At 45.8% G+C, this 27,299-nt stretch overlaps 2 protein-coding genes across 3 annotated transcripts; both read right to left on the bottom strand.

Moving 5' to 3' along the window:
• Positions 1-8,637: 8,637 nt before the first annotated feature.
• On the bottom strand, positions 8,638-11,280 carry RASL11A (RAS like family 11 member A). Of its 2 annotated transcripts, none has more exons than XM_079903319.1 (4): positions 10,865-11,280; positions 10,473-10,529; positions 10,295-10,374; positions 8,638-9,359 (listed from the first exon to the last, which is right to left on the bottom strand). In XM_079903319.1, the coding sequence occupies exons 1-4, from the start codon at positions 10,986-10,988 to the stop codon at positions 8,892-8,894; spliced, it is 729 nt and encodes a 242-aa protein (XP_079759445.1). In that variant the 5' UTR covers positions 10,989-11,280; the 3' UTR covers positions 8,638-8,891. The 2 variants fall into 2 exon arrangements, with proteins under 2 accessions (XP_079759445.1, XP_079759446.1); XM_079903320.1 differs by having other exon boundaries at positions 8,638-9,433; positions 10,468-10,529; positions 10,865-10,987.
• Positions 11,281-22,814: 11,534 nt separating this feature from the next.
• On the bottom strand, positions 22,815-25,455 carry RPL21 (ribosomal protein L21). Its single transcript, XM_079902519.1, has 5 exons — positions 25,374-25,455; positions 25,002-25,063; positions 24,127-24,239; positions 23,234-23,384; positions 22,815-23,123 (listed from the first exon to the last, which is right to left on the bottom strand). The coding sequence occupies exons 1-5, from the start codon at positions 25,438-25,440 to the stop codon at positions 23,034-23,036; spliced, it is 483 nt and encodes a 160-aa protein (XP_079758645.1). The 5' UTR covers positions 25,441-25,455; the 3' UTR covers positions 22,815-23,033.
• Between the last annotated feature and the right edge of the window lie 1,844 nt (positions 25,456-27,299).

Here is a 27,299-nt window from a genome sequence, read left to right as displayed (position 1 = left end):
ATGGGAAGGAAATCCAAAAAAAGAGGGGATATATGTATACGCAGAGCTGATTCACTTTGCTGTACAGTAGAAACTAACACAATTGTAAAGCAACTATACTCCAATAAAAATTAATTAAAAGGGCTTCCCCGGTGGCGCGGTGGTTGAGAGTCCGCCTGCTGATTCAGGGGACACGGGTTCGTGCCCCGGTCCGGGAAGATCCCACATGCCGCGGAGCGGCTGGGCCCGTGAGCCATGGCTGCTGAGCCTGCGCGTCTGGAGCCTGTGCTCCGCAACGGGATAGGCCACAACAGTGAGAGGCCTGCGTACCACAGAAAAAAAAAAAAAGAAATGATAAAAATAAATAAATAAGGTTTTTGACTCTAAAAATTCCACTGTTATAACTTAGATAAATCCAATACTTCCTTTTCCTGAAGAAGACAGTAACTGGGTGAGAAAAGGGGAAATGAAACTCCATAAACAGGTCTGGAATGCCATCCACCACACTCTGAGAAGAGCCTGGGATTGGGAATAGTGATCAAGAGGAACTTTAGTTATAGCTGTACTGGTTGAAGTTTTGTAATGAGAACATCTTTTTGTATTACATGTGTGAATAAAAATAAATTAAAAAAAAAAAAAAGAACATGACTGGATACTAACTAGACCCTTGTCAAAATCATGATGAGATACCTCTGCACTGTTGGTTCCCAAACCTCCTCGGAGCTTCCCAGGTGAGATCAGAAGAGGCAGACCGCCGCAGATTGGCAGACAGCAAGTTCAATAAGCAAGGGGACTGACTTACATGGCTTGTCTTGGGCGGCTGCAGGATGAGTCGGTCTCCACCCCGCCCTCTGGAATCTTAAAAGTTTATCCAGAGGCCTTAACTGGGCTCAGTCACATACACAGTCCAGATGGTCTCAACACCACGTCACTGTCTCAAGGCTGCATCCTGCGGCAGCTCCTGGGGGGCGGGGAAGGCAAGCTGAGGGCACATTCATTCTGAGGACAGGGGACAGGGTGAAGGTCCTCAAGCTGCCCGAGTCCAGCCGTCGGGGCAAACCAGAGGTCACATCTTCTTGGCGACCTCCTCCAACACTCCACCCCCAGTGACTGGCTCTCACAAGCTCACACGCCCCCCCTCTTCCACAACGTGCCCTGTGTGGTCAGCTAGGGGTCTCACTAGCAGGCAGGCGGTCTCTTTGGAGGTGATCTGGTTGCACTGGACGAGATGTCACAGCATCAGTACAGACACGTGCAAGAGAAAGCAGGGATTAAGACAATCATTCCCCACGTCAATGACAGCGCTTTCCACAGAGAGCCTCGTGATTGAGCCATTGATTGACTAAGTCTCCTCGGCTGGGGGGCGTGGACTGCTTGGGGCATCATCTGTGGGCTCGTGTGATCTGATAAAGATGCTACATTAGCAGGCTCATCAGGTAGGAACACACAGCCTTCTCTTTGGACAATGGCACAGGTATCTCTTTGTGTCCAAGGCCGTTCTGTTTTTGAGGGCAGCTTTTCTCATCAGAGACGTTCCATGTTCAGTAAGGGTGGGCTTTGACAGCTGTCATTCGAGGCTTTCACGTCTGCTAAACCCATATCCTAATTCAAGAATTAAATACAAGCACTTCCCTGGTGGCACAGTAGTTAAGAATCCACCTGTCAACACAGGGGACATGAGTTCGAGCCCTGGTCCAGGAAGATCCCACATGCCGCGGAGCAGCTAAGCCCATGCGCCACAACTACTGAACCTGTGCTCTAGAGCCTGCGAGCCACAACGACTGAGCCCATGTGCCACAACTACTGAAGCCCACGTGCCTAGAGCTCGTGACCGGCAACAAGAGAAGCCGCCGCAATGAGAAGCCCGCGCACCACAATGAAGAGTAGCCCCCGCTCACTGCAACTAGAGAAAGGCTGCACGCAGCAACGAAGACCCAACGCGGCCAAAAATAAATAAATTTATATATAAAAAAAAGAATGGAATACAGAGTCATAGTTCCTTCTGCTCTGCCATGCCTGGCAGCAAGGTGTGTAGGGGGTAGGGCCCCAGCTCTGGGTGCAGAGAGAGTCAGCTTGAATGTGGGCTCAGCTATTTACTAACTCACTACAACCAAGGGGCTTACACAACAGAAATGGATTCTCTCCCTGTTCTGGAGGGTAGACTGTGAGATCAATTTGATGGCCGGGCCAAACAGCCTCTGAAGATTCTAGGGAGGAATCTGTTCCAGACCTCTCTCCAGCATCTGGAGTTCCTTGGCTTGGGTGCCCATCACCCCAATCTCTGCCTTCTTCTCGTGGCTTTCTCCTCTCTTCACGTCGCCTTCCTGCTGTGCATGTCCTTCCAGGTCCAGATTTCCCCTTTCTGTAAGGACACAGTTGTACTGGATTAGGGCGTGCCCTAGTGACCTCATCTTAACTCGATTATCTCGGTAAAGACCCTGTTTCCAAATAAGGTCACATTCTGAGGTTCTGGGGCTCAGGATACCAATATATCTGTTTTCTTTTCTTTTTTTTTCTTGTTTGGCCGTGCTGCGTGTCATGCGGGATCTTAGTTCCCTGACCAGGGATCAAACCCGCGCCCACTGCAGAGGAAGCGTGGAGTCTTAACCACTGGACCACCAGGGAGGTCCCTGACATATTTTTTGAAGGAACACATTCAACCCATAACACTAACTCTCTTTACTAACAGAATTTGGGTGTTTACTGACTGTCTTAGAGCCCCAGTTTCCCCCATGTCAGATATGTATTGATTCTTAGGGTTTCGTGTTTAAGGAGCCCCAGGATTTGCCGTGGTCTGCCTTTGCTATTGTCTCGCTTACCTTTGAAGGTGGAAGTCCCTCTGCATCCCTCAATCATCATTCAAGGTATGTAGTGGCCTTTGCCACTGCTCGGTGTGAGAACCCCCTTCCAAAGCCTGGAGTGAGCCTTCGCCTTACAGGTCTGGGTAGGAGGCAGGGACTACCTACCACTGCAGATGCTGGAAATGCCAGCTATTTACTTTCTTGGCCTCCCTTGTAGCTGTGCAGCCGCAGCTGGTGCTGTCAGCTCACCAGTCAGCTCACCCAGTGACCGAGTTAACTCAAAACCCTTTTAATAAACCTCCCCCCACTTTTTTTTAACTAAATCAGCCAGAGTCTTTTCTATTGCTTGTAAATGAAAGCCTGGATAGATACACCACGCAATCAGATGCTTCATTAGGAGAATGGTAGCAGCTTCCAGAGGGTGCACGCAGTGGGATGATTGGCATGGGAAGCAAGACACTACAGCGTTTTTCAAATCAGAAAGACTTGGACTTAACTCTCAACTGTGCCACTTTGCCCGCTGAGAGGCTGTAAGAAAGTTAACGAACCTCTCTGAGCTTCATCATCCTCATCTGTCGAATGGTGATGATAATAATGAGCTACTTCATGGAATCACTGGGGGGATTAAACGAGCAAGTGCACCTAAGACTTACCGTACGTTGTGGTTAAGTGTATGTGTCAACTTGACTGGGCCCTGGAGTATCCAAACATTATTCTGGATGTGTCTGGGAGGGTGTTTCTACGTGAGATTCACATGTGATTCAGTAAACTGAGTAAAGTAGATTGCCCTCCCTAATGTGGGTGGGTCTCATCCAATCAGTCGAAGGCCTGAACAGACTAGAAAGGCTGACCCTTCCTTGAGTAAGAGGCCGCACTGCCTCGAGCTGGGACATCCATCTTTTCCTGCCTCTTGGGCTCAAGCTGGTATACTTGCTCTTGGACGTTGAGACAGCAGTTTTCAGACCAGAGTCAAACCATCAGCTCTCCCGGGTCTCCAATCTGCTGACGGCAGATCTTGGAACTTCTCAGCCTTCACTATCACGTGAGCCTTCCCTCATTCAGGAGCTCCTGCCAGTGAACACCGCAACGAAGAGTAGCCCCCGCTCGCCGCAGCTAGAAAAAGCCCGTGCATAGCAACGAAGACCCAACGCAGCCAAAAACAAATAAATTAATTAAAAAAAAAAAAAACCCAACAAATCCATGTGAGTGTTTCCAGGTAAAATCTGTTTATATAAGTAAGCCTTGCTGTTAACAGTGTTCTTCCTTTTCTTTCTTTTTGGCCACACAGCCAGGCATACAGGATATTAGTTCCCCAACCAGGGATCGAACCCGTGTCCCCTGCCGTGGAAGTGCGGACTCTTAAACACTGGACCGCCAGGAAAGTCCCTGTTCTTCTGATTGAAATAGAGAATGCTGGTAAGAAATGGCAGTAAGTGTTTTACAAGTGTAACGCATTGGTCCTCACGAACATAAAACGATGCTCAGAGGAAATCATGCTTTACAATCTGCAAAGGAAGGAAGGCCACTTCCTCCCGGTCTCTGGGGTGTTTGCCTCTTCTCCTGCTCAGCTCTGCGATCTGCACTCTCCGCTAACTTCGTCAACACCGTCACGTCTGGGTCAGCGTCTTATTTCACCTCGCAGACCCCCAGAGTCCCACCCACAAGGCGGCCCCCAGACCTCTTGCTGGACTGAGTTCCCAGAGAAGGAATGTCATCCAGACACCACACCCTTCAGCACAGGGCCTTGCCTGAAGCAGGTTCTCAATAACCTGCAGGTAATTTGAAATCATGGGAGTCACTGCAGAGGTGCTCTTCACAAAGAGATGAGGGAAATCGAAAGTGAGGATACTTGGGAGTTTGGGGTTAGCAGATGCAAACTATTATGTAGAGAATGGATAAACAACAAGGTCGTACTCTAGAGCGCAGGGAACTATATTCAATATCTTGTGATAAACCATAATGGAAAAGAATACAGGGTTTCCCTGGTGGCGCAGTGGTTGAGAGTCCGCCTGCCGATGCAGGGGAGACGGGTTCGTGCCCCGGTCTGGGAAGATCCCACATGCCATGGAGCGGCTGGGCCCGTGAGCCATGGCCGCTGAGTCTGCGTGTCCGGAGCCTGTGCTCCGCAACGGGAGAGGCCGCAACAGTGAGAGGCCCGCGTACCGCAAAAAAAAAAAAAAAAAAAAAAGAATACAGAAAAGAATGTATGTATATGTATAACTGAATCACTTGGCTGGACAGCAGAAATTAACACAACATTGTAAATCAACTATACTTCAATAAAATAATTTTTTTTAAAAAGGGATGATACCTATTTTGCTCAAGTAGCCATGGTCTGGAGAACATTCTCTTTCCAATTCACCAAGAGGAAAAGAGCCACCTTTGACAGTTTGATAGAGGGCGCGCAGAATATCTTTTGGGGGATGCTGTCATGTATGGGAGAGTCTCACAGATGCTATGGAGCTGAATTGGAGGAGGACACTGGCCCTAACAAAGTTAATTTTCTACTGGACGGAGGTACCCGAGGGCATCCAAACATGAGGGATGACTATGTTTCATCCGGGTTTAGCAAATTTCTACTCTATGCTGAGATGTCTGCTATCACAACCCAATCATCACTTACATCATTTCACTCCTCCTTGAGCTCTGGCTAACTTAATGGTGTTTGGAAGATAATTGGGGATTTTTTTCCCCTATATCACATCTTTCTCATTGAGTGTCAAAGCAGCTTGAGACGAATTTTAACAAAGTCTTTCAAAATATCCCTCCTTTTGGAGACAGATCCAATGGTAAGAATAAATTATTAATCACACAAAGTATCTTCCCACTGTAAATTTGAATTGGTAACTTTGCATAATGAGAAGTTAAAGTTGCAACACATACAAGGGAAAAAAGCTACTCGAGCCCCACATTCATGACTAAACAGTCATCTGGTCTTTCCTATTTGCTCTTTTGTTCACTGCCACCTTCCACGCTACTTATTTTAATCCATTTCTTTAAATGGATATTAATAAACTTCAGAACTTCCCTTCACCTCAACACGAGCAAAACAAATTTATTTCCTTCTGTTCAAATTGATTTATTTTTCCATCATTCAAGTTTGCTTTTCATAGGTCACATGTGAAGTACAGCATGACTGCAGCATGTACAGTTGAGCCATTTGGGTCCCGTCCATTCTTCCAGAACCTCACTGATAGGCACATGAATTAAATCATTCTGCAGTTGGAGGGCAGAATTAAAGCCGAGCCCTGACCGGAAGGAGAATGGGTGGTGCCAACGGAGAGAGACTCAGGAATTTCAAGACAGAGTGAGGATGGCCGGGGGTGGGGTGGTGGTGAAGAGAGACCAAGGATGCTGTAGCTCCTCCCCCCTTGTGAGGATGGAGGTGACCCTCACACTGATGACGACACCTTGGCGGTAAGGCAAACCCACCAAATGAAGATGCATAGAGTGTCCTGTCCACAGCCACCTACGGTTTCAATGTTCTGCCTAATGTTTCAGGAGTTCTGCCCCCGTCAGCAATATAATGACACCCAGGGCTCTGAAGGCCCTGTCCTCCCGGTTCTGGAGGGAAGAACCTGGCTCAGGGCCCAGCTTCCTCTCTAAGGGCTTCCTCGGGGCCCAGTCAAGCCCAAATCCTCAGCTCCACCTCCCGACACAGAAATCTGACAACGTTCCCCCCGTAACTGTCTCCTGATAGCTCCAGCCTCCCCTCTTCTATGTCCAGCGCTGCTATCTCAGGACCGTTACAGGCATTCTCCAGGCACCTGACCCTCAAGAGACCCTGCTGCCATCAGGAGAGACACTGAGGTCCCCATGAGACACAGAGGCCAGGTGCTGTGCAGAGCCGGATCTGGGGACCAGAGAAGAGAAGAAGCTCTGTGGCCCTGGAAGTCAGTTTTTTGTGATACTGAGGACGGGAGAACCACTTTCTGCCCGAGCCCCTGAGGCTGCTATTCCCTCTGGCACTGCCCCATGACTCATCCTTTGGCCCCACCGGACCACACTGGGCTGGATCCTGGCAAGCGCAAGGGCCCTTCCCGTCCCCAAGCTCGCTCACGTGGAACAGAATCATAGGCTGCCTTGGGGCGTCTCCTGTGCTGTTCTGTAGCTGTTACATTATGACTGACCTTTTCTTCATGGGATGTTTGATCTCAGCTCCTTGAGGGCGGAAGAGCCCCGGCACCGGTGCCACCTGGGCACGCTCTGGGCGTGGCAGCAGTTAGGAGGGCCAGTTGCTCTCATGTCCACGCCTCAGTGTTAAGAGGGGTGGTAGGAAGCAGGAATGGCTGATGATGGGAAGAACTCCTTTTGTGCTGAGAGTATGCAAAGAACAAGGAGACTTAGGCACGTTTTAAAACACAATGGAATCCAAAACGATCCCCCCCAAACAACAACAAAAGATGATGGAATCCAAAATATACTTGTTTTCTTATTTGGATACACCTTTAGATGTGAATGATCTAACATTATTAATCCTTTATGGCATTTTGCCTAGACACCCCCCAACTATAGGGAAGGGTGGTGTTTCCATCACAGGTCTGGACACAGTCAAGGGTAATGGTCCGCAGTGGCCAGAAGCTGCATGTGTCATTTCCTGTCACCGCTAATAAAGAACCTTCAACTACTGAGAACACCTCCTGTCCTCGTTCTGAAGAAGTGGCAAGTTGTTTCATTGTAATCTGCCATGGTTGTCCTTGGCACCAAAAACAATGTAGTCACTCACTTATTCATCAAATATTTACTGAAAACCTACCAGCCTATGTGCAAGCACTGGGCTAGAAGCTTGGAATACAAAGTCATAAAATGCAGCGACTGCCCTCAAGCAGTGCTCCTTCCAATGGGGGTGACAAATAATAGCTTCATGGAAAGGTTGGGTTATAACACAAATGCTACAGGAATAGAGGAAGACTCAGAGAAGGCACCCCAGGAGTTGAATGTAGCATGTGACTCGGGACTTGAAAGATCTTTTAGGTGGAGAATAGGACAAAATATTCAAGGGAGTAGTTCGCGCCGAGGCAGGGAGGCATGAAAGTACCTGGTGAAGAGTGAGAAAGTCAGAGCGTTCTGTTGGAATCGATTGTCGGCTGTGTGTGCGCATGCGCGCGCATTTGTTTTGGAAGGAGGGGATGATGAGCGTGGAGAGGTGGCAAATAATCTTCATTCCATGCCTCATTTATATTTTATCCGGCAGATAAGGGGAAACTAGCTGAGTTTTTTCAGTCATGGAAATAAGATGATCAGGGTTGGTTTTAGTAAGGTTGTCCTGGTGTGACGAAATATTTAGAGCCAAGAAACCAGTGCCTCGCCCACACGCTTGCTTGCCCATCCAGGCACGAGCTGTAAAAGCCTGGATTAAGGCAAAGTGATGCTTTAGAGAAAAACAGGAGAGAGAATTGACAGACCGGGTGCGCCATTGGTTAGGGTAAAGGAGACAGGGATGGAGAATTTTCGGGCAACTCCAGGGAGGGTGAACTTACTGACAACGGGAATGCTGGAAGGAGGGTTGTTTTTTTTAATACTGGTGGAGAGGATAAACTCCCATTTACACCAATAAATAATAATGTTATTCATGTCATAATTTTTTAGCATCTGTGCACAATGAACCCCTTCCGCTGAAAATCACATGGTGTCAGTTTCATGCCCGGGGCAAAGTGCCGTAATTAAAGACATCCTGCAGTTACTCAAATCCCTTTCCTCCTCCACAGACTGTCCTTTCTCCCACACCAGATTCCCTCTGCATCAACCCCTCCCCGCAGGAGCCACCAATCAGAGTTCAGACTGGGGGTAAGCCTGGAGCAGTTCTGGGCTCTGGTGCAAGTATGATTTCTATAAAAAGACATTTAAAAACAAGGAGCAATGTTGCCATTTGCCTTTAATGGAAAAGTGGCTAGCAGTTACAGTTTTAAAAAAAATCTTTTATTAAAAAAAAACTCTATCCAACTTCTAGGCAATCACCGTTTGAATTTTCAGAAATAAACATACACTTGAAAACTAATAGTTTGTATAAAAATAAACTCTGAATGTGTGATTAAAAAGGGTGACCCCCAGTCTTCTCAGCTGCATGAATGCGTGATAAAAAGGGGACGAGTCCATCCAGTGCAGATGGGTCTACCCCAGGGTGGAGGGGGCCTTGGCCTTGGAGGACAGAGCTTGCTTGAAGCGCCTCTTCAGGTCCTGCATGTTGGGAGAACGTGGCCGGGGGATGATGGAGACTCTTCTCCTCTCCCCACCGAGGCTGTGCAGCTTGCTCACTTCTTTGCACAGATGCTGAAACACATCACAGACATCTTCGTAGTTTTCACTGGTGGAAATTTCCAGGAACAGGCTGCCCAGCTCGTTGGCCAGTTGGATGCCGTCACGGGTCTGCACCTGTCGGGCGTGCAGAAGGTCCCCTTTGTTGCCCACGATGATGACGGGGGCTTTAGAGTCGGGGTGGACCTTCCGGATGTGCTGGTACAGGGGGCGGATGGACAGGTAGCTGTCATAGTCCGTGATGGAATAGACCAGCAGGAAGCCCTCTGCCCACTGCACGCACTTGGACAGGGAGTCGACTGCCGGGCTGAGGCTGTCTTGGACCTGAAAAGAGCAAAGTGAGCCCGGATCAAGGAAGCTCTCGGTGGGAGAAACTGGAAAGAACATCAAAGCCACCCCTGAAAAAAACGTTTGAACAAGAAATCACTAAATATAGTTTCAGATTCTACCCAGCTTCTGCAGAAGGAAGCTTTTGATATGGCAAGAGCCAATTCTCAGGCAAGCTCCCTTCCTGGGTTATTTTATTAGCTGTTACCAACACATTACTTTTAACCCCCTTGCTTGGCAGGTAGCCTGTGATGAACCAGTCTGTGATGACTTCAATGAGAACTTCAACTCAGGATGGCGCAATTTTTAGGGAACTAACTCAGAATAAACAGAACTTTGAAAATAAGCCAAGATAAATATCTATTCCCCAACCCATAAACATATTTTTAGCATGTCCTTCTTGAAAATGTTACAGAAACAAATTCCTTCCTTCGGTTCTTCCACAAGACCTTTCCTCCCTAGAAGGGAGAGCAATTAGTAACTTGTTAATCAAGTTACATTCCTGACGGCTTGCCATGGGGTTATCTGATTGGAATTACTGAGAGGAACAGCGAGAAACAGGAGCGCTTCAGCAGACCTTGCTAGGGGAGAAGACCCTCTCCAGAATCTCACCCCCATAGTTTTGTTCCGGGTTCCAAGGCTGAGCTGCTCCTGACAGAAGTGGTGAGACCCGTGTAACCAGTGATGCCCCGGCCAGGGCTGCGAAGAGAAGCTAAGCATCTCTTCCCCTTTCCGAGGTGGCAGGCAGCAGAAGGCGGCCTCTATAACAATCCACTATCCCCGCCCCCCACCGTGGACGGTTTCTAACACCCCAACGACTGGCCCCACCTGGGTACGGCACACCCCTCCATCTGAGCGCGTAACAGGCGTGCCCAGACACCTAGCTCGGGCGTCTGGAAGCGGAGGAGCCGCCTGCTCTTGGCAGTCCTTACCTGGATGCCCCCGGGAGTGTCCTGGATCTGCAAGGAGAGCTGGTCTCCCTCCACGCACACGAGCCGCGAGTACAACTTGCCTGGAGAATGAAGGAGACTTGAGTTTTAAATTCTCACACTCTCCTCAGGAAAAAGAAAATCAGAGCATGCAGCCTCAACAGAACGAAACGAACCTAACCTGTGTTCGGCTCATAATCGCCAATGAATCTCTTGGTCAGGAAGCGCACAATCATTGCTGAAAAGGAAAGGAAAATCAGCTGAAGGACTAGGACGAGACGGTCAAACCGGGACCGTCTCGGGGAAATGGGGGCGTGACGGGCCGCAGTACCGCGGATGCTGCCTGCATCCCCGGGCTCCGCAGGGGCAAGGGTGCGGCCGGGGGTGCGCTACGCGCCGCACCGGCACCCGTTCTCCAACAGGTGCCCGCCGGTGAAGGCTCAGGAGTGCAAGGTCCGGGGAAGCGGCGGGAAAGCAGGCTGGCGGGGGGAGGCCGGCAGCGGCCTGGAAACGTCCGGGCCCCCCTGCGCCCTCCCCTCCGCCGGGAGCCCCCGCTTTCCCCGGGGCGCTCACCGCTCTTGCCCACGCGGCCGGCGCCCAGCACGGCCAGTTTGATGTCCTTGGGCAGGAGGTAGTCGGAGGAGGACTCGGGGATGGGCGCGAGCAGAAAGTGTCCGGACATGGTAGGCGGCCGCATGAAGAGCGCGGGGACTCCGGTGCGCGGGGACCTCGGCCGCCGGTGCGGCGAGCCCGGCCGGCGGCTTTTAAAGGGCTGGGCGCGCTGGGGGCCCCGCGGCCGCCTCCGGCTCCTCCTCTTCCCGACCCTTCCAGCAGCTGCGCGGAGGGGGCGGAGCCGGAGAGCCCAGGGCACCGTCACCGCGGCGCACGCACCCGCTTGACGCGCTCTGCCGGGGGCCTACGCTGCTCCGGCCTCCGGGCCCTGGAGATCCGGCCTCTGCTGTGCCTGCGTAGCCCTGGCGGCCCCCTCCATCCTGCAGAGGCGAGACCGGAATTATGAGAGAGATCAGAATTATGAGCTGGGGGACGAAAGAAAGGAAAAATGCAATCGGTCGGACGTTTCCGCAGCAATGGGAAGGATAAATTCCTGGCGAATGTTGCCCTTTTTATTTTTGAAAGGTGCTGAGGGGTGACATTATTAGGATAAAGAGCCCTGACTTAGTATCAGTATAAGGGAGTTGCAGACACTGTGACCTTGCTCCAGATTTGTGAAGGCCCCTTGGGGACAGCCATTGTCGACAGCTCAGCCTCCGAACCCAGCCCCTGGCTGCTGGTGCTGGCTGAGCTGACTCATTAGCGAGCACTCAACAAGCTAACTGAGAGCTCTGGCTCCGGACTAATCCTCCATCAAACACCGTCCTATGACTTGAGTCACGCCTTGGCTTCATCATTCAAGTACTTATTTCTAAGTGTAAAGCGGAGTTTAGGGTGGGCGTGGAAGTGGGAAGAAGAGGACACAAAAGCAAAATCCGGCCAGTCTTGGGTTTCGGGAGCCCACAGTGGCAAAAAGGCAAAAAAGGCTTGGGATTCTGTCCTTGCAGGTTAGACCTTCAGGCTTCTGCCTCCTGTGCTCCAGCCTCACAGGTCCAATTGCCTCTTAGACAGCCCCACCCTCACTCACCCCTTTCTCCATCTTGGTTGTATCAGTTAGCTTTTGCTGCCTGACTAACTGCACGAAACTTACTGCCTTGAAACCGCAATCCCTCACGGTTGCTCACCAGTCTGCAGGTCAGTGCAGTGGTTATCCTAATCCAGGCCCGGCTCAGCTGATGTTGGCCGCAGGCTTTCATTCTTCCGTGCATCCGTAGAGAGCTGGTGGCAGCTAGGGGCGATGGGGGTGGGGGCTGGCTGGTGGCTCCAGATTGGTGTCCTCAGGCAGCTGGCCGGCTGCTGGCTGCGGTGGTGGGAGGGGCAGTGGCTGAGCCACTGTTTCTCCTCACCCAGAAGGCGGGCCAGGATCATGGTGGCTGGGCAGAGTTCCAAGAGTGAGTGGAAGTGTTAGCAGGCCTCCCGAGACCTGGGCTCCGGGAGGAACCCATCATGCCTGCTGCCTTCTCTTGGCCAAAGCAAGTCGTGGTGCCAGCCCACACTCCAGGGGCGGGAAGTGCACTCCACTCCTTGGTGGAGGGAGCTGCAGAGCCACATTTGAGAGGGCTGGGATGCAGAGAGGGGTAGGAGAAGAGGTCCGCTTTTGCAGTCGACCACACTGATGAGTGTGCGCATGTGCGTCCATCCACCCGGCAGCCCAAGCCAGCGGCCTGTGGGCCAGATCCCTGGACACTCGCGCCCAGCTCTCGGTTCCGGCCACTGAGAGGCCTTGGCTCTAACCCCTCTCGCTTCCGCGTGGATTCATCACCAAGTTCCATCATTTCCTCTGCCTCCGTTTCTTGGTATCTCGTCCTCTCCATCCCTCCTGCTCTCTTTGCTTCTCACTTGAAGAACCCTGAGGCAGACCAGGAAGAGGGTGACTGGTTTCCTTGCCCCTCGCTCGGGGGAGCCTCCTCTGGTCACTGCTGCCATCCCCACCCCTGCATCCCAGGTACTCACGCTCAGGGCACCCTTAAGGCAGCACTGATCCCAACTGTCATTACTTTCTGGTGGAATATTTATTTCATGTCTCTCTCCCAGAAGGCAGGGCCTCTGGCTTGTGCCTTTAGTGCCCAGCACATAGTGGCAGCTGGGGCTCACGGGGTCTTTAATAAATGTTAGTACACTGACAGACTTTCTGAATGGTGTCTTCACTGTGTGAACTGGAGAAGACGGAAGTCACGTGTGTAACCATTATCCCAATACCTATGTTTTGAGAGCAGTCAGCTCTCAGGAGAAAGCGTTCCAGGGAATGTCCTGAGCTGAACGGCCTTATTACATCTGTACTGTCCTTTGGTTCAGCACAAGGCAGTCCCCTTCTGTTCAACTTCAGTTTGACTGGAAAGACTTGAAGCCCGGAACCGCCTTTCCTGACTGGGGAAAAGTCACCATAAAGAGAGTTACTATTTACAGAACCACCTTGAAACAATTAGGTTCCAGGGGTCCTTGAGCAGTTCAGTGACAGGGGCCTGGGTTGTTGCCTTTCAGATTCTCCTGGCCTCTCCTTCTTGAACACAGAATGGCTCCTGCTTCACTAAACATCAAGTACTCATCCAAGCAGGGAGGGAGGGAGGGAGGGACCCTCTTCGTCTCTTTTTATTATGAAATAAAATAATTCTCAGAAGAACCCAGCAGGCTCTCTTACATCTCAGTGGCCAGAACTGAGAAGCTGGGAACCAGTGTATTCATGTACCTAGCGGAGAATACCAGGGCTGCCAGGACTAGCTCGGATCAGGTCCTCCCTGGAGGCCACACACATTGCTACCCTGTTAGAAATCCAGCAACCGAAGAGGGGATCCTTGTTGAGCAGCAGTCAATGGGATCTGTCCAAACACCCTTCGCTTTCCTGAAGTTAAAATGCAGAACTTAACAAGGGAAAAGAGGCTGAATTGTGGGCTTATCTCCTCACCTCATTCCCTTACATTCCCTGTCAGGTATAAGATCATTTTAGGTTAAGGTCGCCCCATAAGTAAGATTCCTAATACTGTTCTCTGCCTGGTGACAGCTATGTTCCATTTTGCATGTACAGTGCACCTTTGCTCAGAACTCAAAATGTTATTCTTTCTCCTTGGAAAGCTCTTTGCATTTGCAAATACCCAAGATCATCCGTGGCCCTTTATGCAGATAATGTTACTGAACTGTAGAATTATAAACAGCCTTGCCTAAATTGCTGCTCGTGCTATTTCATTTTGGATTTCTTTGTATCCAGTTATGTAAAATTGTGGTGCAAGTAGTATGACACAGGTATGCTGAAGTGTTTTTAAAAAGATAATAGAAAAAAAATATATAAAAAGATAATAGAAATGTGTAGGCAGATATGAATACACAAATCCGTGGGTGTTTAGAATGACTGTGAGGGGTAGAATTTAGTAATATGCAAATAAGGTCAGGCTTGGAAAGCTATTAACCCTTCACCATCCAAAGAAGCTTGATTTCTAGCCCTCAGGCAAAACTTTGCCAGGGGTCCTCCCCTACTTCAGGAATGTCTCTCCTACCACCATCCATCACCCAATATCAACTACCTTTCCTGTCTATCCTAAATCCTTGAACATTGAGGCTGGAGACTCAGACTTTGCCTTCAAGTACTTTCCTCAGTATAAAAATTACACCTCTCTCCTCTACCAGCTCCCTACCTTAATTCAGCAGTCAAATGACTGAAACTCTACTCTCTGCGAGGCTGTTAAGCGCTGGTACAGAACATAAACAACAGCTGTTATCAAACATTTACTGAGAGGACAACAACGTATAAGACTTGCCTGACTTCACAGACACCCCCACAGTGAAGTTAATTAAAATAATTATCGTTTATGTATCACTGTTGAGTTTCCCCAAAAAATTCTCAATTAATTCTTCCGTAATTTTAATCCTGTGAAATGGGTAAAATATCTCCTAAACTAGGTTTGGACAAGTTTAGTCACTTACTCATAGAGCCATTCAATAGTGGGCATCTCAACCCCCGTGATTTCAAATCTTGGCACTGTGGAGAGTAGGATGGAGAACACTGCTCATGTAAATGCAATGACAAAGCAGATGGGCTCAGAACTCCAATACAGCTGCAACAGAGAGAATTTAATCTGAATGGGTTTATTTCTGGGTTCTCAACTCTGTTCCACTGATCTCTGTGTCTTTTTATACCAATACTATATTGTTTTGATAATTATAGCTTTGTAGTATACTTTGACATCAGGGAGCATGATACCTCCAGCTTCGTCTTTCTCAAGATTGCTTTGCAATTTAGGATCTTTTGTGGTTCCGTATAAATTTTATAACTATTTGTTCTAATTCCGTGAAAATTGCCACTGGAATTTCGATAGGGATTGCACTGAATCAGTAGATTGCTTTGGGTAGTATGGACATTTTAACAATATTAATTCTTCCAATCCATGAGTATGGAATGTCTTTCCATTTATTTGCATCTTCTTCAAGTTCGTTGATCAACATCTTACAGCTTTCAGTGTACAGGTCTTTCACCTCCTTGGCTGAGTAAGTTTTGGTTTTTTTTTAATGTGATTGTAAATGGGATTTTCTTAAATTTTCTTTATGATAGTTTGTTATTAGTATAAAGACACTACAGATTTCTGTATATTGATTTTGCATCCTGAAACTTTACTGCATTCATTTATTAGTTCTAACAGTTTTTAATGGAGTCTTTAGCGTTTTCTATGTATAGTACCATGTCACCTGCAAACAATGAGTTTTACTTCTTACTTTCCAATTTGAATGTCTTTCTTTTTCCTACACATATATGGACAATTAATTTACGACAAAGGAGCCAATAACATACAATGGAGAAAGGACAGTTTTGTCAATAAATGGTGTTGGGATAACTGGACAGCCACAACATGCAAAAGAATGAAACTAGACCACTATCTTACACCATAGACAAAAACTGACTCAAAATGGATTAGTGACTTGAATGTAAGACCTGAAACCAGACAAAAACTGACTCAAAATGGATTAGTGACTTGAATGTAAGACCTGAAACCATAAGAATCCTAGAAGAAAACACAGGCAATAACCTTGACGTCAATGTTTTTGTGGATCTGACTGCAAAGGCAAGGGAGACAAAAGCAAAAATAAACAAATGGGACTACATCAAACTACAAAGCTTCTGCGCAGCAAAAGACACCAAAACAGAAAGGCAGAGATACAAACTACTATGTATATGAAGACACATTGTACAGTACAGGTAATTAGAGCTATTATTTTATAATAACTTTTCTTTTGGCTGTGCCGCGCAGCATGTGGGATCTTAGTTCCCTGACCAGGGATTGAACCTGAGTCCCCTGCAGTGGGAACGTGGAGTCTTAACCACTGGACCACCAGGGAAGTCCCTGTAATAACGTTAATGGAGTATAATCTATAAAAATATTGAATCACTACGCTGTACACTTAATATTGTAAATCAGCTATACTTAAAAACACACACACAGGGCTTCCCTGGTGGCGCAGTGGTTGAGAGTCCGCCTGCCGATGCAGGGGACACGGGTTCGTGCCCCGCTCGGGGAAGATCCCACATGCCGCAGAGTGGCTGGGCCCGTGAGCCATGGCCGCTGAGCCTGCGTGTCCGGAGCCTGTGCTCCGCAACGGGAGAGGCCACAACAGTGAGAGGCCCGCGTACGGCAAAAAAAACAAACAAAAAAAACCATACACACATACAAAAAGGCAACCCACTGAATGGGAGGAGATATTTGCTAATCATATATCCAGTACGGGGCTAATATCCAAATGTATAAAGAACTCATACAACAAAAAATCCGATTAAAAAATGGGCAGGGGATCTGAAAAAACATTTTTCCAAAGACATTCAGATGGCCAACAGGCACATGAAAAGATGTTCAGCATCAGTAATCATCAGGGAAATGCAAACCAATGACAATGCGATATCACTCACACCTGTTAGAATGGCTATTATCAAAAAAATAAATAAATGTTGGTAAGGATGTGGAGAAAAAGGAACTCCTGTGCACTGGTGGGAATGTAAATTGATGCAGCCACTATGGAAACAGTATGGAGGTTCCTCAAAAAACAGTAGAACTGGGCTTCCCTGGTGGTGCAGTGGTTGGGAGTCTGCCTGCCAATGCAGGGGACACGGGTTCAAGTCCTGGTCCAGGAAGATCCCACATGCCGCCCGCGCGCAGCAACGAAGACCCAACGCAGCCAAAAATAAAAAACAAAACAAAAAAACAGTAGAACTACCGTATGACCCAGCTACTCGGCTTCTGGGTATTTATCTAAAGAAAACAAGAACACTAACTTGAAAAGACACATGCACCCTTATATTCATTGTAGCATTATTTACAATAGTCAAGATATGGAGGTGTCCACTGATGGATGAAGATGTGACATGTATAATAGAATACTACTCAGCTGTAAAAAAAAAAAAAGTGAAATCTTGCCATTTGTGACATGGATGGACCTCAAGGGCATAATGCTAAATGAAATGTCAGACAGAGAAAGACGAATTCCAAATAATTTCACTCATATATGGAATCTTATAAAACAAAACAAAAACTCATGGATACAGAGAACAAGACTAGTAGTTACCAGAGGGGAAGAAGGTTGTGAAGTAGGTGAAAAGGGTGAAGGGAGTCAAATGTATGCTGATGGATGGTAACTGTATCTTTGGTGATCACTTTGTAGTGTACACAAAATGCTGATATATAATGCTGTACACCTGAAACTTGTTAGAAATCTGAAGTGGGGGGTGGGTAACCAGGAAAAGCTGCAGGGAGCAACGACTGGTCCCTGAGCATATTTGATAGATGGAAACACAAGGGTAGAGAGATGTCTTATTTGGTTGAGGGAAGAGCACGAGCAGAAGCAGGAAGGCAGGAAGCATACGGCAAGCAGTCTCAAAGGTGAGTATATAGTAGATGACCCAGGAAGTGCCAGAGCTAGGAGCATCCGAAGGACAGATGGTCGCTGCTCTCAAGGATCTTCAAACTGTTCACTTACTCATCTGACATGAGCAATTAATCTGAACTCTGTTCTTTCTCAGGAGCAAAAATCCAATCACATCTTCACTTGGGCTAAGCCATCATCTCATTCTGTAGACAGCAGAGCACCCTGTGGCATTTCTTTTCCAATCCAAGTGATTTCCACAAACTGCACTCTTGCTAGGAAAGTTTTGAGAGGCTTCTCTGTGCCTCTCCCATGAGGGCCTTTGAGAGACGGCCCATCAGTTGCCACTCACCACTCACCTTTGCTATTGAAAAAGAATCACAATACACAACCTTGGACTGCTTATTCACACCTCTACACACTTTCTCCACCTCAGCAGTAACAGCTGCAGATGCTGCCTCACTGTTATTTATAACCAAGCAATTTGTCTAAGATTCTATGAAGGTTTCTTGCTTGAACAATACCAATGTTTTCCTTTAAGTGGGGCTGGGATGAATATGCTATAAACACTCATACCTCAAATCAAATTCAGCTTAAAATTCTCTTGTGCTCAAAAAATAAGATAAACGTAACTTCTTATATTTTAGCGGCGCTTACCGCTAAATGTTAGCCAGTGTTTGTATTTAGAACCTTTCCCATCCTAGTGCAGAGAAAAATGCAAATCTACCCTGATGGGAGTACAGAAGATACAGGAAACCGGGGGGCCTTTTGGCCACAACGTTCAGAAGCAAATTTCAGTGTGATGTAGTTTATTCAGCCCTTCGGATTGGGTTCAACTGAACATGAACAGGCCTTAAGAGATACCTGGCTAGATCAGAAGAGAAAGTTCAAGAAGCCACGCAGCCTCATTCCCAACCATGGCTCTTATTAACTTAAGAACAGGGTGAAAAGTTTTATAGTTAGAATATTTTTCTTCATTCTCATTGGTAAGTGTGAGAAAAGGGAATTGTACAGTAAGGGATTAATTTATAAATTCACACTTTGTGATGGTTACTCATTAAACGACCTGCATTTCAAGGCAGGCACGTAATCTTATCAGCAAACACACATTAGTCAAATCTCAAGGGTTTCAATTTAATTCATCTCTCCGCTAATAAAACCTTCCAAGCTCATCTGTGTAACAGCTGCACCAAATGGAGGTGCCCAAGAGGGAGCTGGAAATACACATCTAGAGCTTCAGAGAAAGCGAGCTCTGCAATCGAGTCTCACGTGTGTGAGACATGGCTAGACATAAACTCAGTGGTTCTCAAGTTGGAGCATGCGTCTCTGTCACCCAGAGGACTTGTTAAGTGCTGCCCGCGGCCCCTCCCCGGAATTTCTGATTCAGTAGGTCTGCATTTTTAACAAGTTCCCAGATGCTGATGCTGCGAGCTGGGAAACTATACTTGAAGAACCACTGGCTTAGATCATCCAGAAAGAACTTAGGAGTGACAGATATGAACATTAAGGAAAATCCAGAATAAGGGGGACGAAGGAGTCGGACAGGCAGAGGAACCTGGTTAAAGTGTGATGGCAAAAAACAAAGGTGTTGGCTCTGACAAATACCAGGGAGATAAAGCCAAATTGGAAAGTCTCTAAGTTTAATTAGCAGGTGTTTGGTAACCTCTAGGAGTAGTTTCATCAGAGTGGTGTAGGCAGAAGCCATATTGGCAGTGGGAGACTGGGAATTTAAGCTGCAAAAGAATGAGGAAGACAAACGAAAAGCTGCTTGCTTAGTGTGCTGGCTTTCACTAGTCTGTAAGCTGAAGCCAAGGAAGCAGTACGTGGAAAGGGTCAAGCAAACAAGAGAAACCACGAAAAATCAGTGAAAACAAGAGCCCTGCAAACATCAACTTTCCCCTTTACTGTCCTTTTACACTCCTTGAAGCCTTATTTTGCCTTGATTTAAATAGGATTTCCGCTTGTACTGCTCTTCCTAGATATTATAACTTCCTTAATGGTGTTTGACCTCCAAATAGCTCATGACTTACTGAATCTGACTTTGGGGCTGGAAGTGGTAGAAGATGAGGTCAGAAAAGTAGGTAGAGGGCAGATGATATAGGGTTTTGAATGTGCGAATAAAGGTACTTCAGTATTTGGAGGTCAGAAAGACAGTAAGGTCCAGCAAAGAGTGCAGTGGAGGTAAAAGGAAACCAGGTTAAGTGTTCCAGAAGCTAAGGAAAGCCAAATTCAATAACGCAACATTTTCTCCGGCCAGATTAGCAAAGACTAAATTATAATAATCAATGCTGAAGAGAGTGCCAAGACAATCATTTTCACTCACTCATGGGAGTGCTAACTGGTACAACCCTTTAGGAAAGCAATCAAAATGAACCAAGAATCTGGAAACCACATTTTAAACTCAGTATTGTGCATGTGAGAAAATCCACCTTTAAAAATCAAAGAGCTATACGCATATTGACATAGCATTGCCATTGACAGTATTTTAGAAAACTGCTGCACCATACACTAGATGGAAGCGTTCACATTTTCTGACTACCTGCCCTAAGAATAACTCCCCTTAGCCAGTCTTGTTTGCAGCCTTTCCTTTTCCCAATGTCCAGCCTCACCAGCCCTCCTGAACTAAGATATCTTACACCACCATTTCCTTTTTGACAAGTCACAATTATACTTCCTTTCACTTAGTCATAGTTAAACATGGAATCAGACTCATGGCACGCGAGGGACCTCTAGGAATCATTCAGTCCAATCCCTACTTGCAGATGACACCCTCATTTTACAGAAGCAGCAACAGTCAGCAAGGTTAACATGACTGGCTGGAGAACGAACAAAGAAATGTTTGAGGTCTCGGATTTTTCCACGTGAAGGATTTAATAATCCCAATTACTCCTGAGCAAAATAGTTGGTTAGCCCTCAAAATTCAGAAACACTATAGTTTTATAAAGGAAAATAAAACTGAACATAAAGTAGAAAATGTCTTAAACAAAAAAAAAGCAGTGCTTTTCTCATTAAAAAACATTTACTGAGTGTATATTATGTGCCAGGCACCAGAAGTACAAAATATAAGGCAGAGTCCCTACCCTCAGGTCTAGTGAGGAAGGCAGATGGTTTTAAAAACTATAAACACTGTGAGAAGCAAACACACAAAAATGTGGGGGAATTTATTCCACCAACCCAAACCAGAAGTAATCTCTGATTCCAAGCACTTTCATTCCTCTCCTTAAAATGCTTTAATCAGGGATGGTTCACCTATGACTCAAGGTGAGTGAACGACAAGCAGAATTCCATCAAACGAACAAAGCAAAGTGTGGGTATTTCAGGCAAAGGCAAGTGCGTGTGCAAAACTGGGGCAATGAAGAGCAGTTCCATAAACACAATTTTCCCAATAGCTAAAGCCATCACGTAGGAAAACAGAAATAAAGAGAAAAACAATTTAGTAGGAACCAGACTAGTTACACATACCTTGAAAAACTAAACCATGAGTTATAGACACGCAGGTTAAGCAATATGCAATAAAGCAGGAGGCTCAATAAACATCATGCCTTGAAGCTGCTTTAATAATTTACAGGAGAAATCAAAATGTGCCTAAAGGGGCAGGAATGAAGAAACAGCTATGAAAGATACTCATGAAATAGAATTTTAAAATATGCAAAGTGACTTCAACCTAGTGCATAAGTGGTAACTTAAGATGGAAAAACACAGAACACAGATGCCAACTGATGCAGTATATAAGGTTTTCCTTGTTTTCTGTGGTGGTGCTGGTAAACAATTTCTTTTGACCAACAGAGTCATGTTTAAACATAACCCTCTACCACTAGATGTGAATCTTTGAGGGCAATTAATAACCACCATTTACTGAGTTAGGTTAGGAATCCAAGATGCAAAGCCCGGGTTTGCTGGATTCCAAGCCCTATTACCATCACACTTCACCAGATGAAACTGAAGGCCACTAACATTGGGTTTCAACCTATTCACAGCGTTTACTAAAATTATAAACAGGTTCTTGTCCTCAAGTCTAATAGTGGGGACAGAATACCAAGTGAGTAGTCAAGGTTTTCATTTTTCTTAATTAATTTATGGCTGTGTTCGGTCTTTCTTGCTGCGCACGGGCTTTCTCTAGTTGCGGTGAGCGGGGGCTACTCTTCATTGCAGTGTGCCGGCTTCTCACTGCAGTGGCTTCTCTTGTTGCGGAGCACAGGCTCTAAGTGTGTGGGCTTCAGTAGTTGCGGCACGCAGGCTCAGTAGTTGTGGCGCACAGGCTTAGTTGCTCCGTGGCATGTGGGAATCTTCCCGGACCAGGGCTCGAACCCGTGTCCCCTGCATTGGCAGGCAGATTCGTAACCACTGCGCCACCAGGGAAGCCCAAGGTTTTCATTTTAAATAAGCTTGCTACAGGTATTATCACAGAATACTGAAGGCAGGGCGATGAGATGTGATCAATTCCCTACTGGATGTTTACCACATCCTATTAAAAATATCCAGGAAGTAACAAAACCTAAAATGGTGTTCCAACTAGACAGAGTAGCTTTAAAATATTCCTATTAATATGAAGCAATATAGAACTGATGACTAAAATCTGATTATGCAGCCAGATTGCCTGGGTTTGAATCTTTGCCCAACACTATGCACCTGTAACCTCAGGCAAGTTACTTGTGCCTCAGCTTCCTTTCACATAAAATGAGCAAAACAAAACTTATTCCAAGTTTTTTACGAGTACATTACGTAAAGTGCTTAGAATGCCACTTAACATATTAGATGCTATATAAATACTTACCCGGTTTAAATAAAAAAGCTATTCCAGTTTTTAATACTTTTCTGAGCCCTGCTGCACGAAAGGTCTGAACAACTCAGAACTAACATGTAACTCACAAAGGACGAGGAAGGGGCTTTAAACCCTGTATATTTAAATAGTAGGCTTCAAAGGTAAGTTCTTGATCCTCAAAACACAGCTACTTAATTTATGATGCAATTTTGAGCATCAACTTTTCCTGAGCTTAATTATAACAGGTAACTTTCATTCATTTTAAATCCTTTGTTCATAGGAATTGAAACTATTTTCAAACTAGTACAAATATTTATAAGTAATATCTAGCAGTTTATTAATCAATGGAATACACTGCACAACTACCTCACATCTTTCAGGAATAAACCCCACTAAATTTGAAAAGTAAAAAGATGTCACCCACTGAATTCGGACACAATTAAATATTTGTTTGGGGAAGGGGGTCACACACTTCTACTCAATTAAGAGAAACATTTACACAGTCCAGGTCTTTTATTTTCTTTACACCCATCATGCCATGAATTCATAGGGAATGGGCTCCAACAGTTCAGGCTCCTTTCCATTGGTTCTCACGAAGTGTGCTTCTCTGGGTGGAGCAGGCTATTAAAAAAAGGCGAGGGAATAATTATGAAAAGTACTGTCACTCAATTTCAAAGTGCCCCCGGAACTAATAATGTATGTAATACCAAGACACCCTGCCAAGCACTCACCTGGCGCTTCAGTTGAACCCAAGTACCTTTCTCTTTGGCTTCCTTCTTTTTCTGATCATTTTCCTTCACCCGTTTCAGGAAGCTATCCCGGCTCTTAGAGTGCTTAATATGCTCAATACGCACATTAATTCTCTTGGCAAGAATCTTGCCCCTGGAGAGAGAAGAAACTCAAGTGCATCAAAAACACAGCCAAAATTCAGAGAATTCTTTCGACAGTTTCATTTATTAATTAAACCATGAATTTTTTTTTACCTACAGATAGGATAAATCAACAAGGTAATGGCAAATTTATAATCATTTATTAAATCTTACTGAATAGGGCCTTGAGGCAAACATCCCCACTTTTTTGTTTTTTGCGGTACGCGGGCCTCTCACCACTGCGGCCTCTCCCACTGCGGAGCACAGGCTCCGGACGCGCAAGCCCAGCGGCCATGTCTCACGGGCCCAGCCGCTCTGCGGCACGTGGGATCCTCCCGGACCGGGGCATGAACCCACGCCCCCTGCATCGGCAGGTGGACTCCCAACCACTGCGCCACCAGGGAAGCCCAAACATCCCCACTTTTAAGCTCTCTTCTGATGAGGTGACAGACTCTAAAATACCAAATAATTTAAGCAAAACCAGACCACTAATAAAATTTACAACTTATTAAACTTTTTACACTGTGAAAACCAGAACGGCTTAGCTAACAAACCTCACAAGACTTTCCAGTAAGTTTATTACAATTTGTTTCCTCTGACAGGTTACAAGACAAACACCCAGTTTGCTTGAGTTTTAAAAGGGTATTTCCTTTGCCCCACTTGAATGACCAATAAAGACATAAGTCCAACTGGCAAAGTGAAAGGGGGGTGTGAGGGAATACTAAGTAGGCACAAAGAACTATGACATTACTTACTTAACTTGTTTGTTTACAATGATGCCAACAGCATGCTGGGTAACATTGTAGACTCTCCCAGTTTTGCCATGGTAACACTTGTGGGGCATTCCTTTTTGAACAGTGCCCATTCCCTGTTAAGAAAGGAGATAAACGTTATGCCAGCAATTTCCCCCTCCATTTAAATCCAAAGTAACTAAGATATTCCAAGATTTTTTCTTCTTTAGATGGCAACTCAAGAGCTTTCAGAGCCGGTGAAATGTCATTTTCACGTTGCTTTTAGCAATCAAAAAGACAATCATCATTAAGCTCTAGAGTGCCAGGACACGTTTAAATACAAATCCACAGGACTTCCCCCCCTTAATTTTTCCACTAGCTGTTAAAAACAAGTAATGAGAAAATTCTTAGACTCGAGAATAGCACTTTTAAAGCTCTTGTTTATTAAAGTAAAATTAAAATAGCCATTCTAGGGACTTCCCTGGTGGCACAGTGGTTATGAATCCGCCTGCCAATGCAGGGGACACGGGTTCGAGCCCTGGTCCGGGAAGATCCCACATGCCAGAGCAACTAAGCCCGTGCACCACAACTACTGAGCCTGCGCTCTAGAGCCCAAGCTCTGCAACAAGAGAAGCCACTGCAATAAGAAGCCCACGCACTGCAATGAAGACTTGACAACAAAGACCCAATGCAGCCCAAAAAAATAAATTTATTACAAAAATAAAAATGTAACATAAAATAGCTACTCTATACTCTCACGAGCTTTTTCAGGAAATGGATTTTCCCCCGATTAGGAAGAAAAAAAGATGCAATACACCCTATTCAGATTTTAATATTAAACACAACTTTTCTAACTTCTAATGTTACTCTGTAGTTATTTCCCCAATTTTATAATTTACCTTGATATCTACAATATCACCTTTCTTGTAGATTCGCATGTATGTGGCCAAAGGAACAACTCCTGCAAAAAACCCAAAAAACCCCAATACAGTCAATAAAGATTAAAAAGTCAAGAGTAAGAGAAATATATAAGCTTACTAGCTTTCAACACACACTACTTTTTGGCAGTTACGTGTACTTTAAAATCTTGCTAGTCGACAATTTAAGAACCACTATATAAAATTCATGCTTTTTATTTATTACAAATAAGTTAGCTACATGCTGATTAATTAATGCCATTTATTAAGAACACATTATATGAACGACAACACATAGGTAATAAAACACAAATGTATGCCACGCTTGCTCCCAAGGAGGGTGGATCTACTCACCATGTTTTCTAAAAGGCCTAGAGAACATGTAGCGGGTGCCCCTCCTCTTTCCCTTTGTGTTGGTCATTTTGGCGAATTACTGAAACCAGAAAGTATCAAAGAGTCAAATACAACTGCAAAATTGACATTTGCCCCTTTAACCAAAAAATGTGTAATTACAAATGCACTCAGTTCAGTAGCAACACGAGAATTAGGCAACTATCTAAAAAGCTGGTTCACAAATCAATAGCTCTTATAATGGTAAGAAACAGTAATTTTACCAAGATTTCTGCCAAAACTGCCTAAAACTCCTAAGAAGCAGAACTGGATTTTAGAACCCAAACCAGTATTTTCCCTATTAGAATGTAACAACACAACAGGACTTCTGCCACACTACATCTGTAGAACCCAGCTTAGACTGCCAAGAACACTGGAATTAGCAACTAGAAGGCAGTTTATTGTTGCAAAGCACGACAAAACTCAGTCTTGCATTTATACATAATGGATTAAACCCCTTTTCTTATCAACCTACGGATTTAATACCGCGCCTATTAACTGTCAAAAATCTCTAACTTACTTCATATATCTAATTACTCAGTTGTTTACCAGAAAATGTGAGGTAGAAGGCTTTATAATCACTGACCTGGTTTTGCCACCTACCTGCTGGGAGACCAACATTTAAAACCCTGATCCTCATATGTAAAACAGTATTAATACTTTTATAATCAACTAAGGTAATGTCTACAAAACATTGAGCAATTCCCAGCACATGCAAAGCGCTTACTAGTAAACAGTACTTTATCACTGCCTAAGAACTCACGTATAGGCTACTGAGTTGAACCTTTCACTTTGTTTCCCAAAAGGTCAAAATAATGGTTTTAATTGCCTCAGATCATCCAAGGGCAGAACTACCATTGCCGACTACTCCTACCACAAGGCAAAATACACCAAAGACCAGCTTAGGTTGTCGACAACGTTCTAATGTAAGTCAACCTCTCAATTTATTACATCTTAACCGTAAAGAAAAGTGACTCCTAAGTACCTTTTTCATATAACCTGTGTGGCAAGGAGACCGAAGAATGTTCCAGCTAACCCACCAAAGCCAAATCACTGTTACAACGAATGCACACTTCACTTTAAATGGTGAGAAGAATCTATCAAGTACAAGTACTGTTTTAATTCTCATGGCTACATTTGCATTAAGTTCATATAAACTCCCCTTAAGTTCATAAACAAGGAGACATGCTCTGCAGGTCAACTCACTTCATGGAGACACAAAGTGACAGAATCAGTAATAAGTCCTTTCGTTTTTTTAAAAACTAAATTTAGTTTTTAAATTTTTGGCCACGTTGGGTCTTCGTTGTCGTGCACCGGCTCTCTCTAATTACAGCGAGTGGGGGCTTTTCTCACTGCGGAGCACGGGCTCTAGGTGCGCGGGCTTCAATAGTTGGGGTTCGTGGGTTCTAGAGCGCAGGCTCAGTAGTTGTGGTGCACGGGTTTGCTTGCTCTGCGGCATGTGGGATCTTCCCGGACCAGAGCTCCAACCCGTGTCGCCTGCACTGGCAAGCGGATTCTTAACCACTGCACCACCAGGGAAGCCCTGGAAGTCCTTTCTGACTCCAGAGCCCACGCTCCTTCCACTAGACCCATTTTTCCAAGTTCGAAATCCATCAGGACTCAACACACATATAATCGAGTGAGTTTTTAAAAACGATACTTAACGTCCCAAGCAATGACAATTTAAAGTCTATAAATACTACCAAAAATGGGACCCATTACAGGGGCGCAACCCGCTGTTTCCTCAACTCTGGCAGCTGGCTGCTACAAACTAGACACAGATGCAAAACTAAGACTAAGGGGTTATTCAGTTAACTTTCCCCCTAAACGCCTAAATCAGACACAGCTATTCAGGAATCCCTTCGCTTAACACTTGCTGCCCTGGCATGA

This window comes from Stenella coeruleoalba, assembly GCF_951394435.1.
Source record: "Stenella coeruleoalba genome assembly, chromosome: 18".
NCBI classification, from domain to species: Eukaryota; Metazoa; Chordata; class Mammalia; order Artiodactyla; family Delphinidae; genus Stenella; species Stenella coeruleoalba.
Note: the sequence above shows the minus strand (reverse complement) of the source record. Positions and strands in the feature narration are given on the sequence as shown.

What these genes read in the sequence shown, in the direction of transcription:
- RASL11A (XM_079903319.1), bottom strand. Translation starts at nt 10,988, where the DNA reads ATGCGGCCGCCTACCATGTCCGGACACTTTCTGCTCGCGCCCATCCCC. An exon ending in CGATTATGAGCCGAACACAG is followed by an intron (nt 10,375 to 10,472) that starts GTTAGGTTCGTT and finishes TTCATTCTCCAG; the next exon opens with GCAAGTTGTACTCGCGGCTC. An exon ending in ACACTCCCGGGGGCATCCAG is followed by an intron (nt 9,360 to 10,294) that starts GTAAGGACTGCC and finishes TGCTCTTTTCAG; the next exon opens with GTCCAAGACAGCCTCAGCCC.
- RPL21 (XM_079902519.1), bottom strand. Translation starts at nt 25,440, where the DNA reads ATGACCAACACAAAGGGAAAGAGGAGGGGCACCCGCTACATGTTCTCT. An exon ending in TAGGCCTTTTAGAAAACATG is followed by an intron (nt 25,064 to 25,373) that starts GTGAGTAGATCC and finishes GGTTTTTTGCAG; the next exon opens with GAGTTGTTCCTTTGGCCACA. An exon ending in GTGATATTGTAGATATCAAG is followed by an intron (nt 24,240 to 25,001) that starts GTAAATTATAAA and finishes CTTTCTTAACAG; the next exon opens with GGAATGGGCACTGTTCAAAA.